The 21412-nt window shown below is 52.8% G+C and overlaps 7 protein-coding genes and 1 non-coding gene across 8 annotated transcripts; 5 read left to right on the top strand and 3 right to left on the bottom strand.

Annotated features, from left to right (window-relative positions):
• Window positions 1-488: 488 nt before the first annotated feature.
• LY79DRAFT_560808 (uncharacterized protein) lies at window positions 489-1071 on the bottom strand. The gene is made up of 2 exons (XM_060558360.1): window positions 1042-1071; window positions 489-897 (listed from the first exon to the last, which is right to left on the bottom strand). Exon 2 carries the CDS (start codon window positions 786-788, stop codon window positions 540-542), a length of 249 nt encoding a protein of 82 aa, XP_060411766.1. The 5' UTR covers window positions 789-897; window positions 1042-1071; the 3' UTR covers window positions 489-539.
• Window positions 1072-2179: 1108 nt separating this feature from the next.
• LY79DRAFT_296867 (uncharacterized protein) lies at window positions 2180-3339 on the top strand. Its single transcript, XM_060552255.1, has one exon. It carries the CDS (start codon window positions 2655-2657, stop codon window positions 3237-3239), a length of 585 nt encoding a protein of 194 aa, XP_060411765.1. The 5' UTR covers window positions 2180-2654; the 3' UTR covers window positions 3240-3339.
• Window positions 3340-4520: 1181 nt separating this feature from the next.
• Window positions 4521-4868, top strand: LY79DRAFT_560804 (uncharacterized protein). The gene has a single exon (XM_060558359.1). The coding sequence runs from the start codon at window positions 4564-4566 to the stop codon at window positions 4825-4827; it is 264 nt and encodes an 87-aa protein (XP_060411764.1). The 5' UTR covers window positions 4521-4563; the 3' UTR covers window positions 4828-4868.
• A 3224-nt stretch (window positions 4869-8092) lies between these two features.
• Window positions 8093-8173, bottom strand: LY79DRAFT_t188. Its single transcript has one exon. It is a non-coding gene; the product is annotated as a tRNA-Gly (tRNA).
• Window positions 8174-12491: 4318 nt separating this feature from the next.
• On the top strand, window positions 12492-13585 carry LY79DRAFT_691858 (fungal cellulose binding domain-containing protein; the record flags this gene model as incomplete). Its single annotated transcript, XM_060564757.1, has 3 exons — window positions 12492-12939; window positions 13048-13432; window positions 13453-13585. 3 exons carry the CDS (start codon window positions 12492-12494, stop codon window positions 13583-13585), a joined length of 966 nt encoding a protein of 321 aa, XP_060411763.1.
• A 140-nt stretch (window positions 13586-13725) lies between these two features.
• On the bottom strand, window positions 13726-15042 carry LY79DRAFT_560801 (uncharacterized protein). The gene has a single exon (XM_060558358.1). It carries the CDS (start codon window positions 14997-14999, stop codon window positions 14109-14111), a length of 891 nt encoding a protein of 296 aa, XP_060411762.1. The 5' UTR covers window positions 15000-15042; the 3' UTR covers window positions 13726-14108.
• A 51-nt stretch (window positions 15043-15093) lies between these two features.
• LY79DRAFT_560800 (uncharacterized protein) lies at window positions 15094-16707 on the top strand (the record flags this gene model as incomplete). Its single annotated transcript, XM_060558357.1, has 4 exons — window positions 15094-15394; window positions 15450-15500; window positions 15577-15635; window positions 15697-16707. Coding segments are annotated over exons 2-4 (668 nt in total), but the record flags the coding sequence as incomplete, so codon positions are not given.
• A 2626-nt stretch (window positions 16708-19333) lies between these two features.
• LY79DRAFT_671630 (amino acid permease) lies at window positions 19334-21385 on the top strand (the record flags this gene model as incomplete). Its single annotated transcript, XM_060563935.1, has 6 exons — window positions 19334-19592; window positions 19646-19701; window positions 19755-19931; window positions 20002-20194; window positions 20252-21066; window positions 21128-21385. The coding sequence occupies 6 exons, from the start codon at window positions 19334-19336 to the stop codon at window positions 21383-21385; spliced, it is 1758 nt and encodes a 585-aa protein (XP_060411760.1).
• Window positions 21386-21412: the final 27 nt, after the last annotated feature.

Below are 21412 nucleotides of genomic sequence, written 5' to 3'. Positions count from 1 at the left end.
TGCATGTTGTTATTGCTGACCCTAGTCAGTCAATGTAAATGTTGATGTCGAAACTTGTGCGGCCGGACTCCGAGACTCCTGATGCGCCTTGCGTGCCCATGCGACAGGTTGCGCCCAATCTTCCATGTGTGTGCATTGCAATTTGCTTTTTTTTCTTGGTGTATTTTATTTTGGCGCGGCATCGACATGAAAAATTTTCTCTCTCACCGAGAATAGCACACACCTCATCTCACTCCCCGGCTCTTCTCATTCAAGACCACTCTCCCACCATGCCAGCCACACACGCCAGCGTATCCAGCCTTCCTCCAGGCATGCAACTGTCGGCGCAGAGTGACTCACACAGAGAGCAACATGGACTGAGGGAAAACAAGGAAAATAGGCAGGGTACTCGGGAGCGCGCCACACATAGTAGAGGCGTGTACCGTGTGCGGTGAACGTATGGCGTGGTGTATGCGGTGTGTGGGCGATGGGGTTTTCATATGTCTTCGGTCCCAACTCTAACGAGTCGTGCTGCACTGATGTCCAACGCCCGAGGCTGTCTACTGTTTGTCTGCGTCTACGATGGCCGCCCTATCAGGCTTCGTCGCAGTCCCTCCTACACCCATTGATGAGGGACCGGCTTGGTCATGATTGGGTTGGGCCGTTGTTGGACACGTAGCACGGCGCTCTTTCAAGGTCTCCTCTCCCCCTTTCCTCCGGCGCATCGTCACGTCCGGCCAGTCACATCGGGCGGGCGGACAGGGCCGTTGGATGGGAACACTACTGCACCGCGAGGGCCGCATCCGCATCCCTAATCCTGCGGGCCTCCCCCCTCCCCAGGGGTCTCCCGAATCTGCATTGTCTCTGCCCAGGTATCCATACGCATACCTACTCGGTACTCTTCTTGTGGTCTACTAGGTATGTAAGGTGTCAAGATATTTGTCTTTCTGTCTGTCCGTCTAACTCCTCTCACGATGCCACCCCCCCCTCCCCCCCCCCGACCCAAACACCACCACCGAACGGGTGTTCCTACCCCTTCCTCTGACAGCCGTGGCGTGGCAGCTAGGCGCGATCACACACCCACCCGGCCGACATCGAGCGCTGCACGAAACATCCACTGGCGATGGCCTCATTGACGTCTATTCGCTCACCAAGTGGCCAGCTGCATAGGTGCAGCCCTGCAAGCCCGCCGCTGCGCCCATCCATGTACATTAATTACATGGCCGATGCTGCTGAGAGCCCTTTCCCTCATCCTGCGCTCTCATTGTCTCTCTCGGCTCACCCTCTCCGTCTTCGCCCACCATCCACAACCGCACACGCCTCGACTCGACCAATACCTTTCGATCAAACAACTATTCCGGACCAAAAATAGGCAAAGACTATGGCTACCGCCTTGTTATGCTCTCCTTCTCTAGCCCTCCAGCCCCTCCATGCATCCCATCCCTTCCTCCCTCCTTCATGGGGGCCCAGACCGCAAATGTGACAGGCGCAGCGCAAGTGTCCCCCTCACCGACTCTTTGCATCCCATGGCAACCAACCGCCCTTACTACCGCCGTCGCTCTCCCTTCTCCTCCTGCTGCGTTCCATTCTTGCGGACTGGCGGGGCACTTGCATGGCATTGCATTTCGTTGCAGACGCGAGCGTGGCATGAGGAGGGGCTTGCTGCTTGCATGCCCTATTTTTGACTTTCTTTTTTTTTTTTTTTTTGTTCCCTTGCGTTTCCTGAATCACGAACACGCGCCGGGCTGCCGGCCGTTTGGGTTTTGAAGATGTCGCATGCGCAACACATGCCTTCACCCCCCCCCCCCCCCCCCCCGACGAGCAAGGTCCCGTTAGGGCTCGGTGACGTAGTGTATGCGCACACGATATTTCTCTGGCGGAACGCCATCTTTCCATGTGCCCAGACAAACAGACAGACGAATGTTGGCTGTTGTGGGTGAGTCCATGGCCATCGCGAGTCGGTTTAGCGTGTAAGGGTCCTGCCCATAGTGCTGATATCGGTGGTGGCGCATGTTGTACGCGACAACACACACGCATGGCCTACCTCCAACCACGGTCAGCTCACGGAGGTACGGCCTAAGAAGCTGGCCGTCTGTCGAAAGCAGCTGACTGCCATTCTTGGAGGAGCCGGGCAAGACGTGTATAGGAAGACAGCCCCCTCCGAGTGACGGTCAAGCGATGAAGGAAAGCGGGATACGGACCCCCCCCCCCCCCCCGATGCTCATCGCTTCTCTCATGCAACCAAGTGGGAACATGCCCGAATCGACAATTCGCGCCTGTTTTGAACGGCGGGGGAGAGAGGCAATCGCATCCTCCATCCTCCGCTTCCACACCAGTCGCCCCGTCAGGCTTCCATTTCTTCCACTGTCGGTTGGGAGAATGAGGGCATGAATGATAGGCCGATCATGAGCGGTAAGCAAAGAAGAAGGCCAAACGCAGGATGTTGTCGGTTTCTGGCTCTGGATCAAACCGCGGTGTTCCTTGCCCGTGAAGCAGACCCGGCAGGCTGGCAGGACGACAGATAAGCAACGGCTGCCCTTGTCGAGCAGGGTGGTCCTTCAGTCCCACGTTGTCGTTCTAGATCGCTGCAGACCTACCTGCCTGCCTTGTTTTCCGCTTGGGTGCGCCGATGGTACCGATGCTGCGTGCGATGGCCTCCTGGACAACGCATCACGATGGCTACTTCAGCGCGAGCGCGCGCGCTGCCTTTGCTGGGCCTGCGAGAACACCGGCCAACGGATGTGCCCTCGTCCGATCTGTTCGCCCTACCTACTCTGCGCCCACAGTCTGCGGCCCACGGTCTGCGGTCTGCACGCCTTGCCGCAACGTCACGCACGCCTGGCTCGGTACCTTGGCTATGCTCTAGGTTACAGTTTCTCCTCGACTATCCTGGTCCTCATCATACATGGTCCATTCCAAATATGCTTCCATGCATCCATACCTATGCTCACGGCCATGTCGCTTCTCCGCCCGCCCCCCCTTGGCTTCGGACGTCCCTCCCGCCTTACCGGTCTACACCGTACGTACTTGAAAACCTATCGGACAAGAGGAGATGCAATGCTACAGTGGTAGCGTCGATGGGCGAGGGGTGTTTGGGATGCAAAAGGGGCGGACGAACGAGGGCCACAACCGAGAGGGGTTTGTTTTTTTGCGTTTATTTTTTGGCGGGGGGGGGTTTTTTTTTTCTACCTTTGCCAAACGAGAGGGGCCTGCATATTCACAAGCCTGTAGTAGGGCTTGCGGTGTCTCTCCAATTTTGAGTGCGTTTCATTTTGAGGAATTCGCGAATCGGTGTAGCGAATCCATTGAGGGGTCGGAGACACCAGGGCAGAGGGGAAAGCACGGGAGGTTATTGGCTCAATCAGCTGGAAGGGAGAAGGCCGGACCAACGAGTCTTTCAGGCATGGGAAATTTGGGTGTTGTGTGAGGATGAGGATAGAATGAGGGTTTGTTCGATTGCTTATTTGCTCGTCTTGGGATGGATGTCGTCGGTTCGCATCGCACAGTGGCTCGGCGGGTGGGCGCGGGGGATGTCTTGTTTGGCGGGACGATGGCGAGAATCATGGCTGTTGAGGGCAAACGCCCTTTTCTGATTGACTAGGAAGGAACAGGACTCCCTACACCTCAAAAAGGGTATCTGCTTCGCCAGGACCCGTATGCGCCACGTAGGATTGGACGACGACTCTCTCTCTCTCCTCTTCAGGTGTTGGGGACAGCGAGTTCCGTCGCAGCCTCGAAGTGGCATGTCGTCCAAACAATGTGCATTCACACACACACACACACACACACACACACACTTACACACACTACTATTGCCTCTTGTAGACTACGGGAGACAAGGCACAGCCGAAAAAGTAAAAAAAGAAAAAAAAAAATCCCGCCGGCGGCGCCACATGTGGCCGACGGGACGGTTCAGCGCCCCACCGAAAGGGCGGGTCTCGCCCCTCACCTGTTTCCTGTGGCTTAGCAGCTCCCATCGAAGCCCCTTGTCATGTGGATCCACCGAGTATCGCAGCCAATGAGAAGATGAGACGATGACGGGAGCACGGGCGGGTTCGCCACAGTGGACACAGGGAAACTGTCAAGGTACGTATCTTCTTCGGCAGACATGTACTCCGTACACGGTACGTACACAGTCCGCCCCGGACGCTCGGATCTCCCGCGAATGGCGGCGAACCCGGGATTCCGGTCGGGGTTCTCGGTCGCGCGGGAAAGTCTGTCCGGACTTCGACACCCATCTATCTCCGCTGCTTGCGTTAGTAACGTGGCTCTCTTTTCCTTCTTCAGTCTTCTATTTTGCAACTTTTTCCTTCTCCCCCCCCCCCTTTCCATCTAATCTCGATGACAAATCATCCCAAACTAGTTGTTCGCTGCCTGATTGTACACACGGGTAACTTTTTGATGCTATGTATCTTTCACGAAAAGGTGGAAAACGTACGCCCCCTCTTCGGTGAAATACGACCAATGTATTTTTTTCCCCTTCCCCTTTTCTAGCCTGTCATATTGTCCAGTTATCGCCTGGCGTCTGCGGCCTAGAACGTGGGCGTTTGCATTAGGTAGTAGTGCCTTTCTCTTGGAGAGAGTATGACGCAACATGCGTGTGTGTGTGGTGTGGTGTGGTGTGGTGGGTGGCCGGTACTTGTATGTAATAATCATGTATGTATGGTGTGGCATGGTACGTCGCAGCAAAGCGCCGTGCAGCCCAACTTCCAAGGTTATGTCCGCTGCGACCTTTTTTTTTTCTTCTTCTTATTTCCCTTCTCTCATTCCTATCGTTTTGGGCATCAACAATACCAACAAATACTGCGCAGCCCACGACGACAACGACAAACGACGCACGCTGGCTGACACACGCGCGCGCGCACGCCCGCAGCAAGAAGAGAGATCGGTCATCTTTTGCTCTGCCACACACACACACACACACACACACACACACACACACACGCACATGCAGGACTGGCCAACGCATCAGAGACACGAAGCGAATCTCTGCGATCCGTCAAAGGGGGAGTGCAGCCTAGATTCTTCTTCTTCCGTCTGGCTGATGACAATCTGCGAGATTGCGCATTCTCTCTCTTCGCCTCTTCTTGGCGCTTGCCCTTCTCCGTCCAGTGCATTTTGTCTTGTTTTGTCTTATTTGTTGTTTTTTTTTGTTTTCCCTGTTTCCTCCTCGCAGGGCGCGCGCATCGCCCACCCGATCGGGGGAGGGGGTTATCTGTCAACGCAGCCTATGTGCCCGACCTTGTTCCAAAGTCCGAGGATGCTCTTCGGCGATTGTCTTTGTCTGCGTGATGCCCGATTCGAGGGGGGGGGACACTGTGTATTACCCTACCCCTACCCCCGCCACCATCACCCTCGAGTCACCGCTTGTGATTTGCCAGCGCCCTCGCACGCCGCCTGTGACTCACAACTCCTAGGGTCGCCGCACGACCCGGCGCTTTTTCGGCAGCAACAAATGAAAACAAAAGGTCGTATACACTAGACACAAGCGAGACGTGCATTCTCCCAGAGGTCTGGGTCGGTGATTTTTTTTTATTTTTTTTTATTTTTTGCCGGATGAGGAGGCTGTGCAACCCGCCATAAAATCAGGACGGCCTTCCGGGCGGTTGGGTACCGCATGCTACCGGCCTCGCGGGTTGGGTTTTTGGTTTAGGGGGGGTTTATGAGTCCTGCGTGACGGGGGAAGTAATCGCCACTTCTATGGGATGGTATGTACGGTTAACATGCGGTCGAAATGACGACGTTTAAGGGGACGGCCAGGCACCCGTGGGTACGATGACGACGGTGATCCCGTTGCCCCGGGACCGATGGTCTTTTGGGTGAATGGACGGGGGCGAATCGATCTATCGGCCGCTTTACTTTGGGGACATGTTTCCGATGGGCGATAGGCAGCACCCTGTGAGTCTTGCCGAATCAGAACCGACTTTCAACGGTTTGTGTTTCTAGGTGGTGGCTTGGCATAGGGGTGACGATGCTCTGGTCTTTCCTGGAGTTGCTGTGCCACGCCCTCAGACCTAGGGGTACGAGAGGTCTCGAGACCCCGTACACCTGATGAGTCGTGGATGAGTCGTCGTGAGTCTCCCCTTCCTTCACCCGCTCGGTGTATCGAACGTGGGGCCAGTTGGACTCGTCAGGGGTGGGGGACTCCTCGGCGTGAAGAGCGACGAGAGCCAGTCCTCCCCCCTTTTTTTTGCGCGTAGGCTGCCTCCGGTGACGTGGACTGCCATCCGTGAATGATTGGGCCCGTCCGGCGACGAGCCTGGAGCGCCATGGCGAGGGAACGTCGAGGGTACGCCGCACCGTCGTCAACTTTTACCCGCACGCCCCCATCGATATGTACCGGCGGTTCTTTGACGAATACATCGCGACGCGAGAGTCGATGTACCAGTCTGTGATCCTGGACTGGGATAACCAGGTCCTCCCCCGAAGTTCCGAAGGGGAGAGTGCCTGCGCACTGCGTCTGTCGTGAATTCCTTTGCGTGCGGCTGATAGACTGCAGCCCAGGCCGGTGGCGAAGCCTCCCATAGGCGATCCAATACTTACCGAGGCGGACATTACGCGCCTCAAACCTTGAGGACTTTGATCACAGGGTCTCGTCACGAGCGAGACTGAGGCATGTGATTTCTCGTCTGGAAAAAAAGGAGATTGCTTGTCACTGACGAAGCGACGCGGCGGCCTGCGAGTGAGGCCCCCCGGCATCGAGGGGAGTGGCTATTTTCATGTGATATCGAGACTGAGTCTCGCTTGATGTTGTGTATTCGGATACTCAGCCTCCTTGTAGTTCTTCCTGGTCAGGAACATCGCCGTTATCGAGTATTATGAGTCATTTGAGTGGCTAGATACGCTGAGCTCTCTCGACTGATGTTGCAGATGGCTTCCAAGCCGAGGAGACCCGAGGTTTTATTTTACGAGGCACGCTTTGGCCTCGACGTGCATCTGACGTGTAATTGGAAGAACTTGAACAACATAGAACCATATCCCGCTCATAGTTACGTTGCCATGGTGGACCATTTCAACAAGTCTATAGCGCTACCCTCCTTTCCTCGGATCAGGCCCTGTAGCTGTGTAGAGTCTGTTGAAGGACGCAGCTGGACCATCAACATATGATCACATGATGGTAAAAATGGGCTCGGCCGCCAAACTGAGTTCGAGCACTATCCCGAACACGTCATTCCTTTGCCGGCGGTTTCGAAAGCAAGATGTCTTGCGCGTCGTTTTGCTGATGTGGGATCTGATGTTGTGTAACTCAGTCAACGGCCAAGATTCGGATATTACAAGGTCTTTGAGAGAAGTTCCCTGTGGATGAAGGGCCACTTCCACTCCCTTACACAATTATACCGCGGAATGAATGATTGAATCAAAACTGCCAAAACGAGACTGCCTGAGGCCGATGCTGTGGACTATAAACCGAATGAGGCATCGCTGTTCAGACTAATTGGCAGAGCCCAACAGCCTTTGCCTACTAACAGTGTCTTTGACCCTCGCACTACTCTCAGCACTGATTCTCCATGCCCGTAAATCCTATCCGATGCCTGTATGTCCTGCAACGGGAGGGGTTGTTATGTGGCCCATGTGATGTGCCGCAGACATGGATGGCAAAAGCAAGTTGGTGGTTGAGCGTTTTTGGTACCCAGAGCAGCCTAGTGGACAGTGTTCCAATGTCATCACAAGTTCGGCAGTAGCTGTAGCGAAGGAGAAGCTTTGTCCACTTGAACGACTGCGTATGATTTATTGTTTGGTTCAGTTGAAGAACATAATCCTTTTTCTGGCATACGACGTAATGAACCGAATTGGAGCAACAGACCAGGATGCCCACGTTGTCTTATTATATACAATCGGACCAGTCAATACCGAGATGAGAGACAACCGCGTCTCCAATAACCAACTCGGCATGGCTTGCTGAGCTTCAAACATAGTCGGATGAGCAACGGGTCGTTGAGAAACGCAACCATCTCCCGACCATTGTTCCATTCAGGTGCACAGACACAAACAAACAAACAAGCGAATCAGTCTACATGTTGATAGACGAGGAAGAGGGCATCGCAAAACAATGCAAGAGAGGCTTTTTCCGCATTCAAATCTTCCATGGACGGACGGCAAAAGCTAAACGAGATGCGCCGAGGGGGAATCGAACCCCCGGCTCCCCGACGCTGCTGGATGGCAACGGAGAATTTTACCACTAAACCATCGGCGCTGGTTAATTACTGTTGAGCTGTGATGGCAGAAGAAGCTGCTGATTTTGCTCATATCGGGATGGACCGAAATTGAGTTGCTTGTGGGCGAAATGAGAAGGGTTCTGGACCCTGAATTTGTGTGGGGCCGTGTTGGGTGGATTTACAGGGGTTGGGACAACCTCCGGGATCTAGTTCCGTAGACTTGGGGTGCGGCCTGGTTATGCTTCTTCGTTCTGAACAGAATTGAGGAGGCGCTCCCTATGACCAGAGAGTACGAGCTCTACAGTCGGAGCCAACCTGAGTTGAGGTTCAGTGTTACCCAGTTGTTGGACATACTACGAGTATGCTTGACATTTGCCTTCGATCCAACAATAAGTCGCTTCGTAAAGCCATTTCTACATACAAGAGCCGCGAGAGGCCTCATAAGTGCCGTGACAGAAAGATCTTACAGTCTGCTTATCAGGCGATCAACTATCATAACCATATTCTTTCGGCGTCTCGCCTTACTTTTTGGATACACACGTTAGGCAGCGTCTCTCAAGAAATAAGCTACTTTGTCCATTATCGCACTACGGTTGTAGATTCGCTTTTAGCCCATCATCATATCAGTCTATGTATGAGACAATCACAGTTTCCTCAAAGTTAGCTTAGTCGTCATAAGTCTTGTTAATATCCTAGTATTCTAACATACGGTTGAACTACAAGTTATGCATGCAGTCTTGAGCTATTGAAACGTTTGCTGGGGTAATGCTTGACGGTATGCTCTTCTGTGTCTAATGATGCTATCTCTTCCTTACCTTTTATACCTGAACTGAGTCTTATGCCTCATAAACTCATTTTCTACCCGGAGAAAAAGTTTCCAGCGAGTTTAAGCTCGGCCCTGATATTGTAACCCCTTTTCCTCTGCCGTCTGAGAAGGCTGTTGCAAGAAATTGGATACAGTAAGAATACTGGAACTAGACGGCAAACCAAATAAGTCAACCCACCCACTTTTCGGCACCCCCCGCATTTCGGCAACCCCCACTTACACCAAAATACACCAAAATACACCAAAACTACCCCCTTTTTATAATAGCTATAACTAAGCAACTATAGTATATATAATTCTAGGCAAATTAATTTAGATAAATAATTACTTAATAAGTCTATATTAAGCTTTTATACTTTACTTTAGTAACTATAGCTTAAAGTAGACTAGTTTTTATAAGAAAGTACTAGAATACTAGTAAAATATATTTAACTATAACTTAATAAATATATATACTATAAACTTAAAACTTTATATATAGTACTATTATACTATATAGCTTATAGTAGTAATACTTATATAGTATATATATACTTATATAAGCTTAAATAATAAACTTAAAAATTTCCTTATAAAAAGTTTCTTAGTAAAGTATATAATTATAATTTATTTTATATTAACTTTATAAATATTAAAGATTTAAGAAACATAATACTATATATAGACCTAAATAGTATTATACTAAGTTTTAAGCCTTTCTATTTAATAACTAAGAAGTTATACTACTTTTTTAAGTGTTAAGAAATACTAGTAAAATATACTATAACTTTAACACTTTTACTACTTTAACTTTAAGTAGCTAGTACTTTACTTATACTAAGTAAAAAGACTTTATAAGCTATATATAGGTCTTTTAAGTAATTATATATAGATATAAATTTTCCTATAATTATTAAGGCTAAGGTTATTAAGTTAGAGCTATAGTGAAAAAGAGCAGTTTTGGTGTAAATGGGTGCCGAAATGTGGGGGGTGCCGAAATGTGGATGCTTTGACTTAGTTGCCAGAAACCCAAAGTGATACCGAATCTTCCCTTCCAGTAGGATAGCACAAAGCAAGCTACAACTAAAACCTACCTACGAACTTCGATTCAAGATTGCTGCATCCGGGCTGTTATTCTTGTGTATAGCGCAGTAGACAGCCACACAAGTCAGCATCCACCTGCTCTTTTCGGTCGCATATTGCAGTAGGACATGGGGTTCAAGAAGAGGTTGCAACATTGTAAGACCAAGAAAAGTACGAGGGCACGGGTGCCGGCCACAGCGTATGTATATTCATGCTGATATGGATGGTGTCGCAAAAAAAAAAGACACTGAAAATTGCGGGAAGCTATCAACTCTATGTATATATTACATCACTTAGTGGCAGAAGGCATGCTCGCAGTGGGCGCCATTCTCCGCCTACCCGTCTGCACCGAGTTGCGCCCCCTGACAACAACATTCACCATGGCCTATTGGCCACAAACTTGCATGGTTCTCTCCAGACAAGAGGAGGGGTAGCAAAATGAGTTCTGATCATGAAAGATAAAAGCCTGGTTCACGGCAACAAAAGGGGTGACATAAATGTCACCTTGGCACGTATCACAATAACCTCCATCATCTCCGGAACCAACCAGGTTGCGAATATCCCGACGGGGACCGCGCCGACCGCAGCTGTAACCAGCTCACCTATAGCAGAGAATCCTGATCTAACCAATGATGGCGACGGTCTTTTTGCTGCAGATGGCGTAAGTTCTCTGAGGTCTTCAGGCCTATCGCCTCGCAGAGATTGATTGATGGTGAAGAACAGTGACGATGCCGCCCACTGACTGCTATAAGTATTAGCCCAAAAATACTCGATTATGATACCTTATGTAGTTGCATTAGAGTGCCCCCCAAATGTATTTATGATTTTCGTCTTTTACTGCCATCCTATGCTAGATCTGAGTACTTTATCCGAATCATCACAGATATAGCCTCATCCTCTCGTGGGACCGTCCTCGAAAGATTCACCATATCCGGTTAAATTGCTATCACTATAATATTACTGCTTCCTAATTACTCTAGCTGTCTTATAGGTATAGACCATTTCTCTGGATGTAGGGTAGTGTAGTACAATCTATAACCCTATTGAGTGCGCGCAACTGCCTTCGCTGAGTAAGGTCAGTGTTCTGTAATTTTGGCCAGTTGAGAGATTAGTCGTGGGCTTCTAGAGGAAGCAACGAGCCGTACGAAGCTAGGCGTGATAGATAGTGGCCAAATTATGAGATGAAGTCGTGTGGCTGGAGCATGATGAGCCGAGGTAAATCAAGAATGAGCCCAGCATGAAGAAACCTGCTTCCACCCCTATAGAAGCCACAATAAATGTTACATGAGGAGCAAGGCCAGATTGGGGTTAAAGTATAGACTATTTAGGCGGTCACCAAAGAGACTATGACTTGTGAGCCAACCTCCATGCGACTATGTGCGGATATGAGAATCATGCCATGTATTAGACAACGGCGTGTCATGTGTAAAGTAGAAAGCGTCAATCAAACAGACCAGCTTTTCCATGAAGAATGACTGCGCCAAACGACGGAAACAACAGTTTTCACTACTCTCGCTTCTGGAGAGAAAAGTTTGTGTGCTGCGACGCAGCAACGACCGGAGAACAATCGCAAACAGAACGACAAACAGGTTTGTGCCAGACCATGTTGCACAGCGCCACGCAGCCCATGAGGCCATGGGATCTAGGCCTACAGACCAGGAGAGAGAGAGAAACAGCATTGCTCAAGAAGGATGGTTCATATCGCGCGGAAAATCGTCACTTAGCCGGCTGGGCAAAGCCCTTCCATCAATCCCCGACTGACCAGTGGAGGCGTGATTGGCTCGCACTCAGATTGGGCCCGCTCAACACCCAATTTATCCAACTCACGCCAAGTACTCCCCGTTGTTGGACGATGCGTTGGGCAACTTGTTACCGCCTCTACCAAATGGCTGCTACGGCTACTGCGACAGCGAGTGGCAGTTTTTGACAGCTACCCGTGACGAGCCCACTTCGTGCCACTGGTACCCCAGATTTACCCCAGGTTTGGTTAAATGTGTGGTTGGCTAGAAACGCTGGGATAATTAGCGCCTGGCCACCTAGTCAACTGACACTAGGTAACCGGCTATATGCAAAAACCATACGTTGGAGAGTGCGGTAGTTCCAAAATATGAGATCCCTGTGCCATAGTAGATCCCAGTATAAGCTAGTTTTGTGGTCTGGTCTTCTCGGAGAGCCTGCCCCGGTTGCTATAACAGGATGTACCACGAGCTCCGGTCTCGAGCCCAACACAAGTTGCAATATTGGCGTTGTCCTTGATTGGTACGGACATTCAGTGCCAAGTCGGAAGTATTATATTGTGCGAGGCAGATGGCAATCCCCACCGGCAGTTGCCAATCATCACGGCGGTCAACCGGAATCGCCAAACTCGACAGCTATAAGTCGAAGCCGAGTCCACCGGCACTCGCCTCCTTCTTGGGCTATGCTATGGGATATCAGTTCCAGAATCCACGCGCCACAACCCCTTCGTCATGGCTTCCTTTTCGGCAATCGTCCTTCTCCTTCTGTCGGTCTCCCTGCGGAGCGTCATGGCTGCCACGCCCGGCTGCGGCAAGGCCGCGCCGGCCAGCGGCACCAAGTCCATTGGCAGCAGGCGGTACATCCTGCAGGTGCCCGCCAACTACAACCCCAACAAGGAGTACATGCTCATCTTCGGCTTCCACTGGCTCAACGGAAACATGAACACCGTCGCCCCCGGGTACTACGGGCTCCGGGCGCTGGCCGGCGAGTCGGCCATCTTCGTCGCCCCCGACGGCCTCAACGCCGGGTGGGCCAACAACGGCGGCGCCGACATCACCTTTGTCGACCAGATCCTCAGCGAGGTCCAGAACAGCCTCTGCGTCGACACCACCAAGCGCTTCGCGACGGGCTTCAGCTACGGTGGAGCCATGTCCAATGCGGTTGCTTGTGCTAGGCCCAGTACGTGATAACCCCCCCCCCCCCCCCCCCCCCCGTCGCTATACGTATTCTTGCCGTGTTATGAGATGGTCTGTATCTTGTGAAAGACGCTAGCTAACTGAAAACTAGACATCTTCCGCGCTGTTTCCGTCATTGCCGGTGCTCAACTGAGCGGCTGCGACGGCGGCACCACCCCCGTCGCCTACCTCGGCATCCACGGTTCCGCGGACAACGTCCTCCCAATCGCCCAGGGCAGGGCGCTGCGAGACCGCTTCCTCGGCGTCAACAAATGCCAGTCCAAGACCGCGCCGGAACCGAGCCCGGGGTCCTCGCAGCACATCAAGACGGAGTACAGCTGCAGCGCCGGGTACCCCGTCTGGTGGATCGGCCACGGCGGCGGCCACGTCGGCGACGCAAGCGACAGCCAGGGCAACTGGATGGCCCGCGAGACCTGGGACTTCTTCACCAGAGCCATCTATGACGGCGGCAGCGCTCCTCCGCCCACCACCCCTCCGTCCACCAATCCCCCCCCAGCACTCCTACTTCCACTCCTCCTCCGAGTGGAGGACAGTGTTCGGCCAAGTACGGCCAGTGCGGCGGGTCGGGATGGACTGGTCCGACGTGCTGCCAGTCTGGAAGCACCTGCAACGCTCAGAACCAATGGTGAGAATAGGCCCAATCTCCTTTTTCACAATGGCCGCTTTGGTCCACGAACTAACGAAGAGCAGGTATTCGCAATGTATTTGAATATTTCTAGTCACGCAAAGCACATAAGCCCGAGCTGGTCGATGGATCACTGTAAATAATTCTGAATAAAGTTCGGCAGCAATTACTGTTGAATTCATTATGCTGCAGGTTTGAACACTTTAACACCTGTACGGTTGTTTACTATTGATGTAACGTGCACGTAGCGTGGTAATGATCGCAGCTCTGGCAAATAGCCAAGCCTGACACCCTAATGGAAACATAATAGGCCAGCGGTCCAGCGTACCAATGCTTTTGGTTGATATGAACAAAGCTGGGCGTAGAACGGCATCTTCTACTGGATTCCGAATCATGCGGGATGTAGGTTGGTGTATGATGTATCGGTCGCGACTTGCCAAGGTCCTCACCCGTCCGAGCTGCCTGACGAAGTACCGCCCTGCTCTAATGAGCTGCAGTCCCCAAGCTAGATGCTTTTCAAGCTGCAATCAATCCACAGACGGGGGGCTCAGACTGCCGTCGCCGAGAATCTTCTCTTTGAGGCGCTCAATGCTATCATACCGTTTGTCGCGCATCCTGTTCGTAAAGATGTCGGAGACCTGTCCTGGACCATCAAATTCCATGACATTGATGCCTTCAATTGTGGCTTCAATGTCGTCAACGTAGGGGTCGACATCCTCGGGAGCTTCCAGGCCGTTTTCGATACAGGCGAGGAAGCTGCCGCCCTTGGCTCCTTCTGGGAGTGCGAAAGTCGTCGAGGCCCCGAGATCCAAAAGTCGAAGCGTCACGTCGGCGACCCGCCTTAACGTGCCCCTCGTGATGCGGGTGTGCGTCCACAAGGTCTGGAGGACCGCGCTCCAGAAAGCTGCGTCCTCATCGGGGAACATCTCTATGATGCACTCTACCAAGTGGAGTAGAGCAAGTATGGGGACGAGGCGAGTGCTGTCCGGCTGGCCCTGCGCAGGGAGAATGGGAGAAACGTAGACGGAGGCCGCATTGAAAACGCTCAGGAGCCAAGTGCGGTACAGCCCGTTTCTGTACCAAACCTGTCTTGCGAACGCGTTCCGTGTGCCAGCGCGGAGGAGCAGACGGAGGGACCGCTTGCCATCGTCGAGAAGTCTATTATCGAAACAGCGGCCACTATATCCATACATCAAACAGACAATGAGGCTCCCGATGTGCTCGACGAAGTCAGTGATTCGGCATCCGTCCTCCTGTCGAAACCTTGTGTTGGTCAGGAGGAACTCCAGAGCCTCCACGGGAAAGGACCGATCCGCGGCGAACGACAGCAGTGATCTGTTGCCGCAGCAGACCTGGAAAGTGCTGACGAAACGAGGCCCTGTGGTGACTGCTACACGGAGAAGCTCTGCGTGATGCATCCGGTCGTCTGTATGAACATCCTCGCTGCTCGCAACTCCGAGGTAAAAGGTAAGAATTCCGACGCCGCAATGGCCGTCTACGGCGTACTTGCATCCGGCGCGCGCCTGCACATCGAAGCCGGCCTGGCTAGGAGAGGAGGAAGCGGATCGCGTGGTCGCAGGTTCCACCGATATGGGCTCACGTTCGATGGACGGCTGCACGTTGGCGCCGGCCTGGTTGGGAGAGGAGGAAGCGGATTGCGTGATCGCAGGTTCCACTGATATGGGGTCACATTCGATGGACGGCTGCACGTCGACGCCGGCCTGGTTGGAAGAGGGAACGGATCCCATGGCCGCAGGTTTCGCCGGCGTGGATTCCTCTGGCGAAGTATTTATGTCCGTGTTATCGTAAATATCTTGGAATGAAGTCAGCTTAATAGACAAGTGACGGAGGGTAAATGGACAGCCAACCTGAATGATTTAATGACCGCAAGGGTAGCGTTAGAACCTCTGCAGGCGAATCTGGAGATGTTTGTTAGTCGTTGCGTCTCTGGAAAAGGACTGGTGGAGAAGGCGTGGGGAGGAGGGGGTCCTGTACCATTTCCGCTTTGGAGGGAAGCCATCATCGAGACGACTTGTACTTTCCAGTTTATATACCTGAGAAATGCCACAGCGTCAGAGGTGTTCCGTCGTATCCTCAACCATGACTGGTACTTACTATTATGGGCACCTATGAAGCTATTATTGTTTCTCGCCGTCGATTTGTTCGAAAACTAGGTGCTCCCGAGAATAACAAGCGACGAAGTATCTCAAGGGACCATGACATCCCAGGAGAACAATATAGAGACACCAATGAAAAAGAGGGAAACTTGCAAGAATCGAGCTGCGACTCATCGAATATCATTCCGGTAGCCCCGAGAACCTCTTCGTCCAGGACCGCCAGTCCAAGTAGGAAGACAAACTTTGAAGGCCTCACAGAGCCGCCAGACCTCCTCCTCCATGTCAATGCTCAACTATATCATGGCTATAGCGTGCGTGACATCACCGGACCTCGGAAAGCGTGCCTTTTGACTTTGGGCAACCACGCCGACGGAGCGACTCTCGGAGCGGTGATGACCTGGCTGGAGACACCAATGACCCACACAGAGCCTCACGGCACCGGAAGTCAAAACGGCGGCTGCGGTCGCGTAGGTTTTTTAGGCCCATGCATGTCGGAAGTTAAAGTCAGGAACCACCTTGGAACCGGAGCTTTGATCACTTGCTCGGGCCGGCCATCACGTGGGCTTGAATGAAGCATCATCGGCAATACGTTCAGCCCCATGTGACGAACCGAGAAGGTGTTCCTTGTTAAGAAGCCTACGTTTCATCTTGGCGCATTTCAGTCTCAGCTGTTGCCTCGCATTATCAACCAGGTGGATGGTAGGCGGAGCCCACTCGGCCAAACACCCCCAGCTGTCATGTCCATACTCAATGGCCTTTCTATATCGCGCGAAGCTCACTGGTCGAAACCAAAGATCTTTTTGGGGCCCCGCTGAAAAAGGTGCCGTGGGAGCACTGCTTTAACTGACAGGCGAGGCGGCCAATCGACTGGGTTGGTCTCAAATAGACCGTCTCCAAGGATGCAAGGTGGTTGGCTGGCCTGCATCCACCCGTGAGTGTTGCTTTGCATAGCCAGTTTAATCTGTCCCTTCTTCGGGAACACTTCTCTAAATCGAAGTTCGGGCCGCAGGCTAGCGCCGTGGGGCACGCCCGGCTTACCTGCGGAGGGATGCAGGCGTTCCATATACACTACTACTTACCGTAGGGTCCATCGACTATGTTTATAGAATTGATCTGGGAGGTCGACATGCTCTGAGACGAAGCGTTGGAATGTAACGGGTTACGGGTGGATGAGCTTCCCCGAGTCGGATGTTTGCAGGCTCAAGTGAAAATTCCAGCGATGGATGTCAAGTCCGGTCATCCCAGGCAATGTGGTTGGAGACAAATAAGGTGACTCGTTTTGCGCTGTGGCTTCGGCCGACACCGGTTGTGCCTTCATCACAACGGGGAGAGAGGCAAAGAGCGTGCGCATGGCGTTTCCATTTCGGCAGAAGTCGAGATTTCACTATTGGTTATCAATGGGGGATATGAGTAAGGTGGTGTCACGGGCATGGGCATGGCGTGCGCGTCGGGCGGCAGTCAGCAGGTGGACAGGCGACCTGGGGCAATGGTACTGGTGTGGTACGCGATGATCACCTGGCTGGTGTGGGGGAGAATCAGCCTCAAACCCGGACGACGTATGGCGGCTGGCGTGCCGAGACGACGACACCTCCCCGAGAAAGCTCGCTCAGGCGCGCGTTCCAAGACGAGCAAGAGGCACGGCCTCTCAGTTGAAAAAGGTCGGAGGGGTCCAGAAGGGCGTTGGAAGGCCCATGGAATTGAAGCTAAGAGATAGGCGAAGTCTGGCGTCGTGATATCTACTGGTGTGGTTGCCCCGAGGGGAGGACGAGGAAGTGGTCTTGTACGGCCAAACCGTCGCGTTGGTTCTGCTGTCTTATTTCTTGGTGTTTCTTGGAGAAAAGCCTTGGAAGGGGTTTTATGGCAGGTGAACATACCGAGGGGTTGCGGTGGGATTGCACGAGGGGCTTATCTGGCCGTGGTGAGCATGCCAACACCGATAGAGCAACTTGGCTGGCGCTTGGTACCAGTGAGGAGGCATTGATAGAAGAAGCCAAAATTCGCCAACGGGTTGGCAAATGGTTGGCATTTCTAGCCGGCAAGTGAGAAGTTGCGCATTGTGGACTGAACGGGGGTTGAGTCTTGGTTTCGGAGGCGGCCAAGGAAAAAAAAAAGGACATGTTTGTTTGTAACCGTATCTTAGTTCGTACCTAGGAGGGACTTGTGTCGTTGGAGTTCCAGCGAAGTAACTGTGGTGTACCCTCGCCCGACTCGTCTGTTGATTCCCAATTAACGAATACCTAATCGCGTGAGCGGCTCGGTCGCACCGTCTTGGACGCTCACTGGCCGACAATGGGACTTTTGTGAAGGGCCATGGGCTCGGCAGGCGCAACAAGCCTGCATGCAAAGATTACCTCCATTCAAGGGAGAAGGGGGGAGAGAGAGAGAGACAATGATGCGGCAAGCACAAAGTGATGGGAGCTGGCGGATGGGAAGCGTTTGGCGGAAGATGCCACAGATCTTTCTTTCTGGGATCGTGATGGATGTAAGTGAGGTGTCGCATGTACGTATGTATATATACACCTAAATGGATAAGGGGAGAGGTGAGGAAGGTGCAATTTGAGTAAAGTACTTAGGTGCCTACCTACATGGGGACCGGAGGCAGGTGCTGCTTCCGCCTGTCGTCGCCATCGTTCCTCCCTTTTCCGTCGTCCCTCCCCCCCTCTCTCCCTCTCCCGTTCCTTCCCTCTCGCGACCTGCCCCCCTTCCTTCCCACTAGGCCCGGCCCCACTTTCTCCCGCCAAGATCGACACACGATATCCCCACGCACCTAACCTACCTACCTAGGTAAGGTATGCACCTGTACTGTATTAAACACTAGAAGACGCGGAAGGAGCTTCCATGCATCAGCCCGGGCGGGCTATGCTGATAATGAATGCCTGGAGTACCAGAGAAATACTTTGCGATACCTTCTCTCTTCGTCATCCCCTCACATCTCTCGACGTCAGCCTTTCTCGCCCACGCCCATCGAGCCAAGCCCGCCACCCCATCTTCATCACCAAGACTCATCGATGGACCAGAACACGCTCGACCATGATCTTCCCTGGAACCCCCAAGATCCACCTTCTCTTCTTGTTCAGCGTTCCGTCTGCTTCACTCCACTTGCCCGAGACTTGGCCTTCCTCTGCCGCTTGGTGGACACCAATCTTACCCAAACCGCCTTATCTGTCAGTCTTTTGAACACGCCCACTCGCCCGTTGCCGCCGTTCACCTACCTTCGCGTCGCCCGCATGCCGCCTTCGCCGCTGATAGCCATGCTAGCCACTAGTTGTTCGCCTCGACAAGATAGTCTCGACTAGAATGCGAGACCAACCTATCCCATGTCTGTCGCTGCGTGAACCGCAAAGACAGGGGACCATTCGCATCTCTCATCCATGGCCCGTCGTGCCCTTTTAATCCCACAGCGTCCTCCCTTCCCTCGGACTATGATCGATGCCCTCCTCTTCTTGTGCTTTCATCCGTTAACTCAATAGGCCTGCCCCCTTCCTTTATTTGCACCTCGACTCCCTGGGCCTTACACCCCCGAATCACGCTGTGTCCCATGTGACCGGGTGTTACCTACCCTCAGTCACAAACACAGGAATCATTAGACGTACCCGAGTAGAGTCAGACGCGCTTCGCGCCAACGCAGGCACGAGATGGCCAGCGAGAAAGACATCCATGACGGTGTCTCGACACCAGAGACGACCCAGGTCAACACTGACACCCGCACTGGAGCTGTTGCCGGAGCTGAGACCGCCACCGGCAATGCCAGCCATGGCGTAACTAGCCGTGATGAAAACTTCTACACCCGCAACGGTCTCAACTTGGAGTCCTTCAAGCGCCGAGAATATGGCGCCGACATTGTCCACCTTGACCAGAGCATGAAGAGTCGTCACTTGCAAATGATTGCTATTGGTGCGCGCAACTTCCCGCTATTACGAGAACTGTTGTTGACATTTCATTCCCAGGTGGCTCCATCGGTGCCGGTTTCTTCGTTGGCTCCGGAGGTGCGCTCGCTACTGGTGTAAGCAACCCGCCTAGTTATTCTTGCACCTTGCCTTGGCTGACATGTCTCAGGGTCCCGGCTCTATTCTCATCGATTTCTCCATCATCGGTATCATGATGTTCAATGTTGTATACGCTCTTGGTGAACTCGCTGTCATGTACCCTGTCTCAGGTGGCTTCTACATTTACTCAGCCCGGTTTATTGACCCTTCGTGGGGCTTTGCCATGGGATGGAACTACGTCTTCCAGGTTTGTTTTCGCGCCCCCAACTGTCAGACAAGCAGAGTCAACCGAGACCCGGCGTGCTGACGAGTAATAGTGGGCCATCGTTTTACCGCTCGAGCTAACGGTCTGTGGTCTTACAATCAACTATTGGGAAGGTGCTAGAGGTACCAGCCTTGCTGTGTGGATTTCAATCTTTTGGGTCGCCATCATCATCATCAACATCTTTGGAACTTTGGGTTATGCTGAAGAGGAGTTCTGGTCCTCGCTCTTCAAGCTCTCTGCTATCGGTAAGTTGAAGCTTTCTCGTATCTTATCTTCAATATATTAACTAGGCGGCCCCACAGTTATTTTCATGATTGTTGCCTTGATCCTCGTTTGCGGTGGTGGTCCCGCTGGGGGCCGCTACGATGAATACTGGGGAGCCCGATACTGGTACGATCCTGGCGCGTTCAAGAACGGCTTCAGGGGGTTTTGCGCAGTCTTCGTCGCTGCTGCTTTCTCCTTTTCTGGAACCGAGCTCGTCGGTTTGGCTGCTGCCGAGGCCAAAAATCCCCTCAAGTCCCTCCCCGGTGCTATCAAGCAAGTCTTCTGGCGCATCACGCTGTTTTACATCCTCGGCCTCTTTTTCGTGGGTCTTCTCATTAGCTCCAACGATGAGAACATTCTTGGTGCCGACAACCCGTACGCTGACGGTACATCGCCTTTCGTCTTGGCTGCCGAGTATGCTGGTCTGTACGGCTACAACCACTTTATGAACGTCATTATTCTGGTTTCTGTTCTGTCGCTTGGTGTATCCTGCGTTTACGGCGGTTCTCGTACTCTGACCGGCCTTGCGCAGCAGGGTTACGCGCCCAAGATCTTCACCTATGTCGACAAGTCCGGTCGCCCACTCCCCTCCGTTGCAGTCCACCTCATCTGTGGTGCTATTGCTTACATCAACTTGGACGCGGATGGTGAGACTGTCTTCGACTGGTTGGTTGCCCTGTCAGCACTGGCTGCCTTGTTTACCTGGGGATCTATTTGCTTGGCCCACATTCGATTCCGCAAGGCTTGGGCCTACCACGGTCATACCGTCGACGAGATCCCTTTCCAGGCTGCCTTTGGCAATGCTGGATCTTGGGTAGGGCTGATACTTTGCGCCCTTGTACTGGCTGCTACGGTACGTTCCTCTTATGAATCCTTCATGACCACATGCATGCACCGACTAATGAACATCAAAGCTGTTCGTAGCAATTGCCCCAGCCGGACAAGACGACCTTAACTCTGCCGAAGGCTTCTTCGAGGCTTGGCTTACTGTGCCGATCATCCTGCTATTCTGGGTGATTGGTTACTTCTGGAAGGGCGAGGGATGGCTCCGCATCCACCAGATTGACGTTGACACCGGCCGTCGCGAACTAGACTGGGACGAGATCAACCGCTACAAGGCTGAGATGGCTACTTGGCCCACCTGGAAGCGCATGTATAACCGTTTCTTCTAGATGCCATAATATTTACTTCGGCGGCGC

The sequence above is a fragment of the Colletotrichum navitas genome (assembly GCF_030913465.1).
Source record: "Colletotrichum navitas strain CBS 125086 chromosome Unknown LY79scaffold_52, whole genome shotgun sequence".
Lineage (NCBI taxonomy): Eukaryota > Fungi > Ascomycota > Sordariomycetes > Glomerellales > Glomerellaceae > Colletotrichum > Colletotrichum navitas.
The sequence above is the reverse complement of the archived record's forward strand: the minus strand, read 5'-3'. Positions and strand labels throughout refer to the sequence as shown.

Coding starts and splice junctions, on each gene's coding strand:
- LY79DRAFT_560808 (XM_060558360.1), bottom strand. CDS start 788: ATGCGGATGCGGCCCTCGCGGTGCAGTAGTGTTCCCATCCAACGGCCC.
- LY79DRAFT_296867 (XM_060552255.1), top strand. CDS start 2,655: ATGGCTACTTCAGCGCGAGCGCGCGCGCTGCCTTTGCTGGGCCTGCGA.
- LY79DRAFT_560804 (XM_060558359.1), top strand. CDS start 4,564: ATGACGCAACATGCGTGTGTGTGTGGTGTGGTGTGGTGTGGTGGGTGG.
- LY79DRAFT_560801 (XM_060558358.1), bottom strand. CDS start 14,999: ATGCATCACGCAGAGCTTCTCCGTGTAGCAGTCACCACAGGGCCTCGT.